Below are 14,678 nucleotides of genomic sequence, written 5' to 3'. Positions count from 1 at the left end.
TCAGGATGCTTAACTGTTGGCGCCACACAGAACTCAGGGAAGCGCTTACCTTTTCTTCTCGAGATGTTAGGAACATATGAACTTCTTGTTGAGTTTTGATGTGTCCTTCAATTTTTTACTCATTGGACTAAATTGACCCTGTTACTTTTCTTTGTGTCCAATTATCTTTACTTGATTGTGCACACATTTGCTATCACACCCACCTGATGCCAGTGATGAGCAAGCTCTACACTTGTGATAATCTGATTTTAGTTTTACCGTTTTTCAAGGAGGAGACAGTTATACAGCTTGCTGGACTCTCAGGGATGTCTTGATTTTTTCCACTTTGATAAACCAGCAAAACTTCAGAAGTAAAAATATTAGCAATAGTTTTTAGCATGTGAGCCTATTTTGATGCAAAGTATTGATGACTTTGTGCTTTTTCTTAAAAAATCTGATTGGCACAACAAGAAGATGACTTAAAGAGCTTCTGTTATTCTTTCATTATTAGATTAATAGAGTGATTTTTAATATTTCTGATTGAAATAAAGTTAGTCAATCATTTTGGGAAAATACAATAGAAAATTTGTTTTCGTTAATAACATTTTTAAGTTATTAAGAGCTTGAATAAATGTGAAGCAGATTCATTGGAGAGCAGTCTTAAAACTATCTTAACAGTCATCATAGAAACCTAAGGAAACAAAACATTTATGCGCTTCTAAAACATTTAGGTGTCACTCTATGTTTAAGCTTTTTTGCTTTGGAAAATCTGGACTTTTCTTTTCTTTCACCCAGCCTTTTGCCTGTGTTGCATGAATGGCCTGAGTGTTTACACCAAAACACACATTGCAGCCACACAGATCACAAGACTGATGTCTGCTGCTGTGTGTTTATGTGTGTGAGGGGGGAGGTTGTCATCTCTTAGCACTTCGTAAAAAACATTTCCAATGTTCTTTTGGTTTTCTCCTCACCTCATTCTCTTTTCTGGTCTTTTTAAAGCATGGTCATCTCTACAAAACTAACAGTGTGGATTACCGCGGACAAATGGACAACTCTGACTTCATCCCAACGACTCCAGCATTCCCAGTGTCTCCTCCAACGCCCTATGGTAAGAGATGATGTCAAAAAAATTGAGCCCCTGTGGCCGTGGGTGTGTCTGCATTTGGAAGTCTTATCAGTTTTTTTTCCCCTTTTCTTTCTAGTGAAACATTTCTCTGAGTTTTCCCAATTCAGTGCTGGCAGACAGTGGGACCAACACAGCTGGACACAAGGTATTTTTTTTTTCCTAAAGTGAATACTTGACAAGATGCAGCACTTTGCAAAAAATTACCCATATCCCCTGAACATTTTCACTTTGTTGCGGTTTTGATACCATCTTCCTCAAATTTGCATGTCTATGTGCCTTTGGCTTTTTATGTAAAGTTGCCTACCAATCTGCTTCCATCCATCCATAGAACAGACTCTGTAGTAAATATGACAAAACTACACCCAATTAACATGAGTTGTCATCATGCTGAAAACGTGACTTGTCACCTATGTAATTCCACTCACCATGACACAAGAAGAAAGCAAATATACATTTTTACAATGGAAAGAGTCAAAAATTGTAACGGACAATGACTTGGATGCATTATTTTAATCTGATTACTGGTTTTTTAAATAGTAATCCATTAAAATCAAAATCAAATCAAATCAAATTTTATTTGTATAGCACATTTCAGCAGCAAGGCATTTCAAAGTGCTTTACATCATATCAAACACAGAAACACAATGCAACATAGAATCAACAATCAAAACACGACATTAAGTCAGGTTCCATCAATAAATTTGTAATTGATTACGTTTCAAATACAATCCTAAACAGGTGGGTTTTTAGTCAAGTTTGCATCCATAGAAGGTTTAAGTAGAAAGTGGTCATATTAGAGTAACGTGTTACTGTCATCATTGTTGGGTCCCTTTCATGTAATGTGACACTTTAAATGTGGGATATCAACAATGTGTTTCTTCTTGCCGCTCTTCTGTAAAGATTTATAGATTTATAGTGCCTGATAAGTAGCTGACATCACATGCAAACAGATTGTCCCACCTGGGCTGTGGACCTCTGCAGATACCCCAAAGTTCACATGATGTTGTTTACAAATGTTTTCTCTCAAGCTGCTAAAGCCGACTCAAAGGAGGAGATTGATAGCCGAGAGGCGACACAGTGAAGCCAAGCAAATCTACTTTTATTATTTTATTTTGAACCCAACCCCTCTGAAATGTTCAAAGCCTTTTTTCCCATTTGATAATGATGCGCCATTTTATCTTGGTCTATCACGTTAAAACCAAATAAAATACATTATAGCTTGTTCATTAATGGGACAAAAAAGAAAAAAAGTTCATGAATACTTCTGTAAAGCACCGTATATGAGGGTGTCTGTCTGATTAAAAGAGTTAACTCTTGATTTCAGATGAACAAGGATCAGGAGAGGGTTGGAATGTCCTTATGGCTTAATACACTAAAAACACACACCTTGACTGGAGTTTGTTTTTGTTGGCTGGACATGTGAACATGACTTTTTGTTTGTGGTGATTCAGAGGCAGACTTATTTCTAATCAATTAGGATTAGACATTTCAATAATTTCAGAGATGGGATTGGATAGCCCGCTAAGGCCCTGTGGGATAAGCTCAGGCTGGATTCCTGCTAATAATAGCTAACTGAGGAAAGGAGCTCTGCTGACAGGATGTCCACTCGTGTCCTGTTCAGGGAGGGTATAGGAGAAGAGGGGAGGGTCTGTTGTTGTTTGAACATCCTGCCTGAGCAGATATTCAGCTCACAGCTGCAACAGGAATTTACTGTAGTGTCAAAAACATGATTGTCTTTCAGAGGTTGGAGCTTATATCTGATTTGAAACACTTGTTGTTCTGCACTAAAGTTAGGTTGAATGTTTTGCTGATATTAATGGTCATGCTATTCCTAGTGCCCTTTTCTATGTGTTTTGAACAGTTTTCCCCCTTAAAGGGCAGTTCTGCTTTGTTGTAAACATGTTCGGCAGAGTAGGGGGCGATAGGCTGGAGGGAGAGTTGATGAAAGACAAAACAGAAAAGCACCTGATTTTCTCTCCCTGTGAAACTGAAAAGGGCACAAAATGTCTTTTGGTTGCTGACATTTTGTGACTCAGACAACAGTTTCCTGTTTCCCACATTAAATGCAAACAGCTGTCTGGGAAATAATTTGCTGTGTCTCGCCAGGAGCAGTAAGATTATTCTTTTAAATAATTGTCATTTCATTTTAAGTCATTATAAATTGTGCCAAGGCTGCATGTCTATGAACTAAAGACAAAGACCTCTTTTATTTGAGATTTCAGTTAACTTTTTCTTTCAGTTTTGCTCAATCTAAGCCTTACACTGAAAAACACTATTTTTGAACAAAGGTTAAAGCTACAACATTTCAGTTGTATAAGCCAAAAATATTTTAACTATTGCAATAGCTGTTAATGCAACTAATGATACTATTAAACACATTAGTTTCTTTTTTGCTGACATATAGAGATGAGCAGATTAGTGTAATGTTTTGCATTTCTGGTAGTAGTTAGAGGGCAGTTCAGTCGGTCAAGCCTGAATTTCACATGATTTAAAATGTATAAACATTTTCAGTCCTATTATATAGATTACAGTTAGGAATGTGCATTTCAACAAAATGCAACTATATGATATGAATCAAAAATAAGGGAACAAAAGTGAAAAAAGTATAAGTTAATTACATTGTTAAACCACCAATTTATGTTTATGAACGAATACACTCAAAGAAATTATTCTTGTCATACTGTAATATAATGTAGTAATGTAACATATTGTAATATAAACAAAACATAAATAAAATGTTTCTCTTGTACCATGCTGAAGAAAAGCAGCTATTTTTAAATCTAACTTTTTATTATATCATTTCAAAGTGGTTTATTTGGTCTGGATTGAACTTATATCAATTTCAGAAGTTGATAGAGGTCCCTATTTTAGTTAAAACCTTCTTCATTACAAACTAGATTTTTTTGTAGCTTTATAGTATCATTTTTTTTAAAAACAGATAGTGATGCCATTAAAGGCAGTTTGGTTAGGACATTTTTTTTGGTCTTTTGTTTGTAATGTTTTTGTTATGCATTTTTGCTTGTAGTTGGAAGGTTGTTTTGTGAGGTAAGGTTAAAGTGTAAAATTTAATGTTAAATATAATTTATATTATATCTATTACCTCTAAATGTTGACCTTCACAAGCAGCTATTGCTTTGCAGCAAGACTCTGGATCTGAATCCTGGTCTGGGGTCTTTCTGAATGGACTTTGCATGTTCTCCCTGTGCAGATGTGGGTTCTCTCTGGGTACTACAGTCTTAAAGCATGACTACCAGATCAATTGGTCTCTCTAATTGTTCTTAGTTATAAAGTGTGTGTGCATGGTTGTTTGTCCTGTGTGTTTCTGTGTTGCTCTATGATGGACTGACGACCTGTTCAGGGTGAACCTCGCCTCTCGCCCAATGACCGCTGGAGATATACAAATTTATAGCTGACACTTTCACAGTACCATCAAATGTGAATCAAACCAAAACCCTGCTTCACTTGCGTACTTCCCTGTGTACATGACAGCAGAAATGCAACTCTGAACCGTTACATAACTCAATTTCCATTGTGTACTTATGGTCACATCAAAATAAAGAGTGATATGCAGAAGTGGTCAGCCAGAGGAAGCAGAGTGCAGTGGAAGGAATGTAGATGAGGTCTAGCAAAAGTCAGATGGCTCTCTCAGGCAAATACTTGACTGTCTGAACTTAACTGGTCAAAGGTCAGGTGAAAGTCTCAGCACAGACTTCTTCAGATGGTTTGAATTGTTGTCTGTAATGAATGAGAGGTAGCTCAAGGGCCCTAAAAGCTTCAAGTGCTAATCTGTAGGGATGTTTTATGTTACAGTAATTGTGCCACCCCTGTGAGATCCATATGTCAACCAAAGATGCTTTTTCCTGAGATTAAAAAGGCATAATACACAATAAACAATAATGTTAACCCAATAAATTGTAATGTTAACCCAGAAAATTCTTTGCTGCCAAGTTATCTTTTAAACAGCTATGATGAATTAGTAGCTGGAGGTAAAAGATTGTGCTTTCTTCTCATAAGGATGATGGGATTCTTTTTTACTTGGAAAGCAAAACTAAGAAAGAAACATTACAGTCTGCTATTCTGTATTTTCTACCTTCCACCATATGTAAATGAAATATAACATATAATACATAACAGTAAAACACTTTAAAATCAAAATGTGGTAAATGCTAGTTGATTACTGTTTTACTATAACATCATGACGGCAGAAGTAGTTCTACAAATCACCTGAATGTCCTGAATTTAAAGGTTTTCTAAGATTAAAAAATATATATATATATTATGTGTCCATATTATTTGTTCATCCAATAGCTTCTTTTGGTTTAATGATTGAGACTTAAGGAAAGCTGCTCTTGTAGTTTTAAGATCTTTCAGGTGCACTTTGTGTTTGCTTACAGATATATTTATAGTCAGCTGAGTTATGAAGTTACGTCAGTAGACAGGCCATTCATCCAGTGTCTTTCACCACTTTTTGGTTAGGGTGGAAAGAAAACAAACATATCAAAGAGGGGCATCCCTCTGTCCAGCTATACTCTTCAGTTCAGTCTTGGGAATTCCTATGACATAAGGGTTATTTAATCTCTCCAGCATGCGCTTTGTCTGTCTTAGGGTCTTCTTTAAGTGGGGCATGCCTGGAAAGCTTTATACCCTATCTTTAAGGGTCCCAGGATACTTGGATATGTAATCTCTTCTACTGGAAACAAAAGCTGAATGACAGAGTTCCAGCAAAGGTGGAGGATTAAAAATGTTAATTCTCTGAGTCATAATCTGGTACCAGGGAGCCAAAAAACTGTATATGGTTCCTTTCTTCGTTCGTAGCTTGGCATATCTTAGTAGGTAAAGCTCCCAGGTTGAGTAGCGAAGAGGGAAGGTGGTAGGGCAATCTTAATAAAGCAAGAATCTTCTCTGAATTGTTATGGGAAAATTAATTAATCATAAATAAAAGCATTCCAAAACTTGTCCTCTTACAGCTAATCATTTTGCTCCGAAGAACAACTTTAAATGTCATTCGAACTTTTTATTTTCTTAATTTCCTGACAGAATTAGGCAGCTAATTCTGCTTGTAACTTGGATTTGAGTGTCGTAGGATAACCAAAACATTAAAGGTAACCTCAGGAAACATATTTAGGCTACTGCTGCTCTATTTCTCAAACTTCCAGTGTGTTTTCCAACTGATTTCAGTTTCTTTCCAGAAATGTAAACATACTGGTATCTGCTTTTATAACTTTAAGAACAGATGCAAAATGTTGACATCCATGTCAGCTCATTTCCTGTGACACCTAGGTTAAAAGGAGGCACATGCTTTCACTAAAAACTAAACTAAACACAACATAACTCAATTCATCGCCAGCCCCTCTCTTTAATTTATGACATGCGAAGACAAGACGCATGGCAGCAGTCAGTGTCAAAGTGTCTGCATGCCTTTGTCCTCCGTGTCTGTGGCGAGCAGATGGTGGGAGTGGACACACATGCCTGGACAGAGAGGCCTTTTTGAAGCCCTACAAACCCCACCATCTCCTGTCGCTGTTGCTTCTCCATAAAAGGCCACATGTCACCCCTGACCCCACTGGAATCCGCTCTGATTGGGGGAAAACTCTCGCAGTGACCCAGCAGGAACAATGCTAGTGGTCAGTAAAACAGAGGGAGGGATGGAGGAGGAGAGGAGGAGGAAGAAATTCCATACACCTCCTCCCCGCCTCCCTCTTTCTGTCCCTCCCTCCATACAAACCCAGAAGTCGAGTGGCGTCACAACACGGCAAGAACAAATGGGGGGCTTATTTTTCCATCTGGGGGATGAAAGGAGTTGTGTATGGAAGAAAAAACTATTCCGGCTTCAAAAACTTAAGATCTCTTCTTCGAGTGGAGCTCAGGCTTGCTTTTAAAAGGCAGTGCTGAATAAGAAGGAAGACGTTCCTGGTAAAAAGGAAGAACTCATTCCCAGCGGGTGGTAGCAGAAAGAGCAACAGGAAGGTGAGAGACCCTGGAAGTTTTGAAATAACCGGCCAATAACGGGATAACTTCTGGGGCTGTCACCATCATGACCGCATCTCTTGGTATGTACACGCCCACATGAGTGGCAAAAAGCTTAAAAGTTTATTGGGCTGCCTGTTAAAGCTATGATTTCTCAGTGAAATTGGTATTTTCAGAAATTTATCTGCTTATTGTATTTATTTATTTATTTGAGCTGTACTGTTTGTCCTTGAGAAACTGCATGGAGAAGTACAGTAGGTACACAAGCCTCTGGCATCTTCAAACAACTTTAATTTTTCACCTTTTCCTAGCATTTTACAATATTTTTAAGAACCTGTTTTTTACATCTGTTTTGTGCACATAAAAAAAACACTTACCTCAGTCTGCATTCTCCTGGATAGCACCGTCTGCAGCCTGTCTGGCATCTCATATTTGCTGGTAGGATGAGGTGGTTTGTTCCACTGCTGCATTCATGATCTCATCCTGTTAAGGGCTTATTTTGGCCTCCATCGAGTGCTGATGTATTAGTGGTTAACAAAGAGGGGCCATTTCCCCCCCTTTTTATTTATGCTCTACTGACCTTGATTGCTTTGAAAAAGCCTTTCTTGTTTTCATTGGGGTGCTTACTGTGGTGAAGGCTACCAACAGAGATGTCACAGCCAATCAAAGGCACAACATTTCAATCAGATAGTCATAGTTTAGCTGTTCTTACAGAAGAAGTAAAAACACATCTTGCTTTAATTTTTGGGTTTAATGTTACTTTTAAATAGTTAAAGCCATTTATAGTGAGGAATGTAGGCCAATAGAAATGTCTTTTTCCGATGAATCAGTGCAATCAATGTCCAATATTCCAAGTTGGTTATTTTTATATGGCAAATGTTTTTCCCAGCTGCAATTTTGAGACCTGGAATTAGGTTTTCATTTTCTTTAGGCATGGGCATCTATGGCCTCACTAGCTGAAGTGATCCAGCTGAAGCAGCTTCTTTCTCCTTTTGTGCTTCTATACATCTGGCGATGGAGAGATTTCAGGTGACTCTGATAGCTTACAGACCTATTTTGCTTGTTCTTGTATTTTACATCTAATGCTACAGGTTGCTTCAACATTTTTGAAAATTTATGGAATTGGATTTAAATACTTTCTATGCTTGTAATTGTATGGAAAACAAAATTAGACCATGAAAAGAATTTTTATTTCCAGATTTTATTCTGCATCTTATTATCTAGATATTGTGTTGTTCTTTCAGTCTTTCCTTCCATTTTCCTTTATTCTGTCCTCCCTTCTTCAACTGTTCCTTGTGCCCTCCGTACCTTTTCTTTCATCATTCTTTCCTTTGTGCTTTTCTTCAGTGTCTCATCTTCATTTCTTTAATTTACTCTCTGGTAACCTTTTTTCCTTCCTTCCTTCCTTTCTTAGAAGTGAAACGTGATTTTTTCACTTCTAATCAGCTTTTGCAAAACCTTTCCTTCTCTCTTTCTGTCCTTCCTTCCTTTCTATTTTTTCTTCCTTCCTTTCCCTCTTCCCTCCTTCCTTTCTTCCTTCCTTCAAACAGAAGAAAATCCTGGATTATAGATGCTGTTCATCTTGAGTCTTCAGTCTTACAGTCTTAAAAAAAATGCAAAGACAACTCACATCAACTTCTTAATGGAGAAAATCCACAAATCAAAGCTTTCAAAAGCAGGTAAGCTTGATGTGTTGCTGATAAATGAAAGGATCACTCACAGGTGGTTCAGAATGTGGTAAAAGTTAAAGCAGAGATAGAGCAGCTGCTTTATCTCTGTGAGACCACGCACAGCATTGGTCTCGGCACATCCATTTAATGGCTTAATGGGTGAAGACCTTAAGGCAGACTGAGGGAACTGAGCTGCAGGAAGAAGGGGATCCTTCAGACGTATATGGGGAGAATTTCCAGAGAAAGAAGATCTGGGAAACTAACTTTCTGTGTTCGGTAGAAAGACATGGACAACAGCAGAATCAAATGTATTATAATTGTAAGAATGTACAAATAACTGTAACACTGTGACGTCTTTGTGCTGTTGAGTCTTAACAGCGCTAGAGAAATTATTATGTTCTCTGTCTAGAGAACATAATAACTTTTTTTTTCTTATCTGAAGCTGCTTCTCCTGCTTATACCACTCTGATAAGTCAATATTTTTTTTCTGTAGCCGAATAAAACAGCCCGCTATTGAATGACTAGAATTCCTGAATAAATCAGGAATGTGTAGGAGAGTTGTGAAAACTCAACACTTTGGTCTGTTGTTAAACAACAAATCGTGAACTACAAGCAGATGCCTTTTCAGGACAGACTATTCAAAACCAGGAGATAAATTGATATTTGGTTCTTAACTTACTAACTTACTCCTCTCTCTAAACACAGTTTCCTTTATGTCTTCATTATGTTGAATGTATTATGCAACTTTATTTTCAGTGTTGCTTTTGTTTGCTCCCTCTTTTTGTGGATAAACCTCCCATTCTGTACATCACAGAGCTTATAGCTAACATTAAATAGACACCTTGTCCTTCTAAAGCACACCTTATTCAAATGGTTGAAGTGTGCCCTCAACATGCCTCCACGTTCTGCAGGTACTTACTAATGAATAATTCATTCTAAATCCAGCAAGGAAACATTTTAAAGATGGTTGTGGCCCTTCAGGTCTGGAACTGAAGAGCCTTAGATCTTTTGCCATGGATATTTTTTCACTTCTAAGCAGCTTTTGCAAAACCCACTTCTTTTTTGCTAAGATCAGAAGTTTAAATATTGCACAAGTGTGTTTGGGAAGCAGTAGCTGATTTCCCCTTGTTTTGTTTTGATTCTCATCTTTAAACATTCACTTTCTTAATGTGACAGATATAAACAGCTGTAAGATGGTCATGCGGGCTCAGTTTTAGCTTCAGTGCGAGTGCAAGTGCTTGTACCCACATTCCTGTGGTCTGTGGGCTGTTTGCCCAGCATAGCTGCTCATGTATTATTGGCTTATTATATGCCATTATTTAATTCTCTTCTTTTTGTTCAACAAGAAGTGTGATCAGATGGGAAGATCCCCAGATAACCTTCTCTTTTGATAAATAGTAACCATCTTCATGGCGAGCGTGAAGGTATGCCCCTTTTGTAGTCAGAGCCATGGTACCATCACTCTGCGATGCAGAAAGTATGTGCATGTGTTGTGGGCTGGGGCTGTTGCTGGTGGTGGTTGGCAGACGAGCCCACATGGGTCAGTGCCATCTGGAAAAGGTTTTTCATAAGTTGACCGTAAACTTTGTGAGAGGCTTTGTGCTCACCCAAAGTGAAAAGAAATCTGTGCAGTTTCAATACTGGGGTTCTTGTTGTGAATGTGAAACAGTCTTAATTCTGGACACTGCAATGCATTCACTGTGAAGTTAAAATAACTAAATTGGATGATTTAGAAGAAGTAGGACTTTTGCAAATTTTCAGCTTACTTCATTTAAAAAAAGTAAATGTAAAATGGCTTGCAAAAGTTTTCATTCAGTGAGAAACTTGCATTATATTTTATGTGATCAACCAACACAAGGTGTTGCGTAATTGTCAAGTGGACTAAAAACAATGTGAGGCTTTTTAACATTAAAGACTAAAAAGTTTGGGATCCATATGTAATCAGACCCCCAAAACCGCTGCTCAGCTGCAAGTGTTTGAGGACATGTCTCTACCAGTCTTCTTTTAAAAACATCTGTAGATCGATCACATTGGAGAGTGTCTGTGAGCATCAAATCTTAAGTCATTCTACAGATTACATAATTCATTTAGTAAAAGAAAATAATACATGGTCTATGCTGCAAGATGGCACCAACACCTTGTCTTATGAGTTATTTGCTCATCACTGAGGCAGCAGGTTTGGTAGATATGTCATCTGACAGGGTAACCAGCAGATGTGACAAACACCAGTGAGGAAAATGATCCATGGGAACTCAGAGAAAAGAAGAAGCTCAGCTGCTTTCCAGGAGCAATCCCAAGAGAGAAAAAAGTGACAGAGACTGTGGGAATGTTTGAGGAATTGTGATGCTCTCCTCCCCTTTGGTTTAATGTGTTTCCTACAAGCATCAACAGCAACAACTTTCCAAGCTGCATATAAGCCCTAAGACAAGTGATGTATCCGGGGATTTATATAAAATCCATTCTTTATTTTAATTTATACTATTCTAATGAATAATAGAAGACTAATTAGTCATAATTTAAATAATTCATGTATTCATGAAGATATCTTTTTTATTTCACTTAAACTAGGTCATCAATTTGAAGGCATAGCTGAGTTGCGATTTGAGGTTAGATCTTTTACAAGTAGAAAAATCCAATACAAAATGTAGCTAAATGTAATTTCAAAAAAAAAAAAATACAATCAACTGCTAAAACAGGCAGTTTATGCAAATAACCTCAAAATGCTTCGCTTGAATGAAACGTCTGATTTGCCGTCATACCACACTGTTCTGCTGAAGGACTGGGGTTTGACAACCAAAGAATCCTAACTAACACTAAAATCTAAAGCACAAAGTGTTTGAATCTACTTTATACAATTGCTTTTCACTTGCGCATGCGATGTTTATACAGACTAAGTACACAAGAGCATTATGTGTATTGCATTATGTGCATTCAGTGTTAGTGTTATTATGAAATCCCCTCGAAATGATGTTGCCTGTTCAGTTAACACAGCTGGCAGCGAGCTAACTCCTGCACCTCCTGCACTGCAATAGAGACACAGAGCAGAAGTCGGGAGGTAGGAGGGGGTGAAGTGAGGAGGCTCAGCAGACCAAACAACGAGCCCTTTATAATGAATGACTGTTTTCCCCGTGACTCATGGTGCTTCACGATCCTGTTCTTTAGCTTGAGGAGGCTCGTCTGTGTGTTTGCGGAATGACACAATCAGGACGTCATGTTTGCATGTATGTCCTGACAGCCGCACACCAGTTCAGCTTCTGCTTCGTACAAAAGCACATCTTGCAATGCAGGATCTGCTGATTTCAACGGCAGATCTGAAAAAATGAAGCTATTCATTGCTGCTTATATCCCTTACAGAACAATCTTTATGTGTGAGAAGTTTGTACTGTAAAACATGACAAATGTGTTTCTATTCTCTCCAACTATAATCTATAAGCTATAAAAAGTATTAAATTGATTCTGCTTTCTCTTTGTCCTTTGCTCAGAACCCAGAGGTTTCCTAGATGGCATGAACCACTCTGGTGGTTCCACAGACGGAGATCTGTTCCGGTCGGACGTGCCTGTCACACAGAGGATCTTTGGCTCCATGAGCTCAGTGTCAACTAGCAGCCCCCTCCAATACACAGACAGGTGAAGGTCTTCAAAATAAAAAGACGTTTCTGAGTCATAAAGTGAATATTTATTTTGTGATTTTTTTCCAGAAAGGAGATGCCGATCGATAAGGGTTGGAAAATAGTAAATAATCCAGAATGTGGTGATCCATATACACTGTTGCAGCGTTCACATGCACCAAGAACTAGAATTTAAAACAGGAATAGTCACATTTTGACAGTCGCCTCTCGCAACAATGTTGATTTTATGGTGCTTAGATGCACCCTGGCTAATTAGATTGAGGAAAAAAAACACTGAGTAAATGAAGTATAAGAAGGAAAAAATAAAATACATGTAGGGTTGACAAAGAGAGATATAGCCAGTTTTAAGGACTGCTTATAAATGTAACTTTTTAGTCTTTGTTAATCATGCAGTAGTTTATTTAGCAACTTGTTTTTATTTAACACTGCACAATAATGCAATGTCAAAGATTGCCATTGCAGTATTTACTAAAACACCACTCTCTGGGAGCTTTAGTATCTAAGTCAATAAAATGTATATCAAGCGTGGGCATAGAGTTCAGACAAAGTTCATCCGACTGAGCAAATATGTTACTGGCATGCACAGATGCAATCCATGACATGATGTAAATGCATTTGAAACATAATAGCTTACCAAATATCTTGTCCAAGCATTCCTTTACAATTGGAGTTCAGCACACTCTGATGCAGCGATGACCTTTGTGCTTTGATGTCTTTCGTATAGATATTGATTGTTCCTCTCGCATACATCAAAGTAGAATCCGGCTCAAACAAAAGACGAATTCTTTCAGCTACTCCAACTTCTATTCAAATATGTCTTTTATCTTAGCAAAAAATCAAATATAGAAGTGTTATTACCCCCACATTGCAAAATAAAACCATTCTGGTTTTATGACTTATGGTTATAAACAGGCTTCACCATTCCTGGACCAGCAGTAGTCCAGGTTCTTGAAACAGAGCCCGTTGGCCCTGTTGATTCATGCAGCTGATTACAATCTGCAGCTTCAACAGAAATTCAAATTCATCAGGCTGTTTTCAGATGTGTCAGTGAACCTTTGGCCTCTGCAGCTTCACATATCTTACCTGAGACAAAGTGGTTGTTTCCATGGTCATTCAACTCAAAGGGTTTGACACGATACTTTTATGCTGTGCACAGTCATAAGAGAAGGCTTAAAATATAAAATAAAGTCCTGACATTTAAAACAGCTTAAATATTATCAGAATCTTTACTGACAATACAGACTGTGGCTATAATATTCTGCATGCATGGATTATTTGTATGTGTATTTTAAATTCAAATCACCTACAGCCTGAATATTTGTGTCGGAGAACTGCACCCACAACCCAGCTCAGTTTGTTTTCTTCTACAGCCCTCCTAAGCAGGGAATCTGTGTCAAGGGTTTCTCCAATTTTAGATAGCTTCTTAAATTATTATGTGAAAAAATATTTCGATCCATGTTGTATCTTTATCTTTACTTGCAGCTCCACTCCGCCTCCTGTGTGGCACAATCGGACACCAAATTCCTTGAACTCGCCGTATCCTCCCCAATCTACACCCCCGCTACTTCTCAGCTCTCCTAATGCTCACAGTTCCCCGCGGGGCGCTCAGAGGGGCCGGGGAGGGAGCTCAGGGGACCGCAGTGGAACCAACAGCACAGACTTGTCCTCGTTGTTGTTATTGGGAAACGGCGGCCTGGAGCACAGCCTGCTGGAAGCCGTGGAGGGACTCGGGAATCTGAATCTTGGGGGAGATGCAGGGATTGCTCCCCTACTGCCGGAGAAGAGAAGAACAGGTGAGGTGGGAGAGCTGGGCTCACGATCCCCCTCTCTGAGCGGGTTTTCCAGCCCGCGCAGCGGCAGCAGCCTCAGTATCCCTCTGTCGTCGTCCCTGACCTCAGATCCGTTCAGAGGACTTAGTGGGGCCTCGTCACCCGGAGCAGGTACTATTAAGTCTTATTTGGTCTCAGTTCGGCATCGCATTTGATTTGTTTTCTTCTGATCTGTGTTTATTAAACCCAAATTATATTAAAACTCTACTTATGTTTTCCAAAAATATCATGCCTTGTACTTTTAGGTAAAACTTTTAGCAACATAAGTTTTCCAATAAAGTATGTAAGGTGAACGAAGCACAATAAGTTAGGGGAAGAGAGAATCCTGCCACTTCTTTTCTTGTCTTTTACTTGTCTAATACATCTTTATCCCCTAGTTTTGCTGACTTGTTCAATCCCTTAAATCTTACCTAAAAAAAATTCTGGTTTTGTTGGCTTTATCTGACTGTAATCTCCAGCTTTCACTGGAGCAGTTCAC

The 14,678-nt window shown here is 38.4% G+C and overlaps 1 protein-coding gene across 4 annotated transcripts in view; it reads left to right on the top strand.

Annotated features, from left to right (window-relative positions):
• LOC116725702 (tensin-3-like) overlaps positions 1-14,678 on the top strand; it is a 42,188-nt gene that overhangs the window by 21,162 nt on the left and 6,348 nt on the right. For all 4 annotated transcript variants that reach the window (XR_004340452.1, XM_032571932.1, XM_032571931.1 and 1 more), the window contains 4 exons: positions 979-1,087; positions 1,182-1,250; positions 12,225-12,369; positions 13,854-14,311. Coding sequence is in view for 3 of the 4 variants with exons in the window: in XM_032571932.1 (XP_032427823.1) it covers positions 979-1,087; positions 1,182-1,250; positions 12,225-12,369; positions 13,854-14,311 (781 nt within the window). In the remaining variant the exon portion in view is untranslated. The remainder of the gene's footprint in view (positions 1-978; positions 1,088-1,181; positions 1,251-12,224; positions 12,370-13,853; positions 14,312-14,678) is intronic.

This window comes from Xiphophorus hellerii, chromosome 9 (assembly GCF_003331165.1).
Source record: "Xiphophorus hellerii strain 12219 chromosome 9, Xiphophorus_hellerii-4.1, whole genome shotgun sequence".
Taxonomy (NCBI): domain Eukaryota; kingdom Metazoa; phylum Chordata; class Actinopteri; order Cyprinodontiformes; family Poeciliidae; genus Xiphophorus; species Xiphophorus hellerii.
Note: the sequence above shows the minus strand (reverse complement) of the source record. Positions and strands in the feature narration are given on the sequence as shown.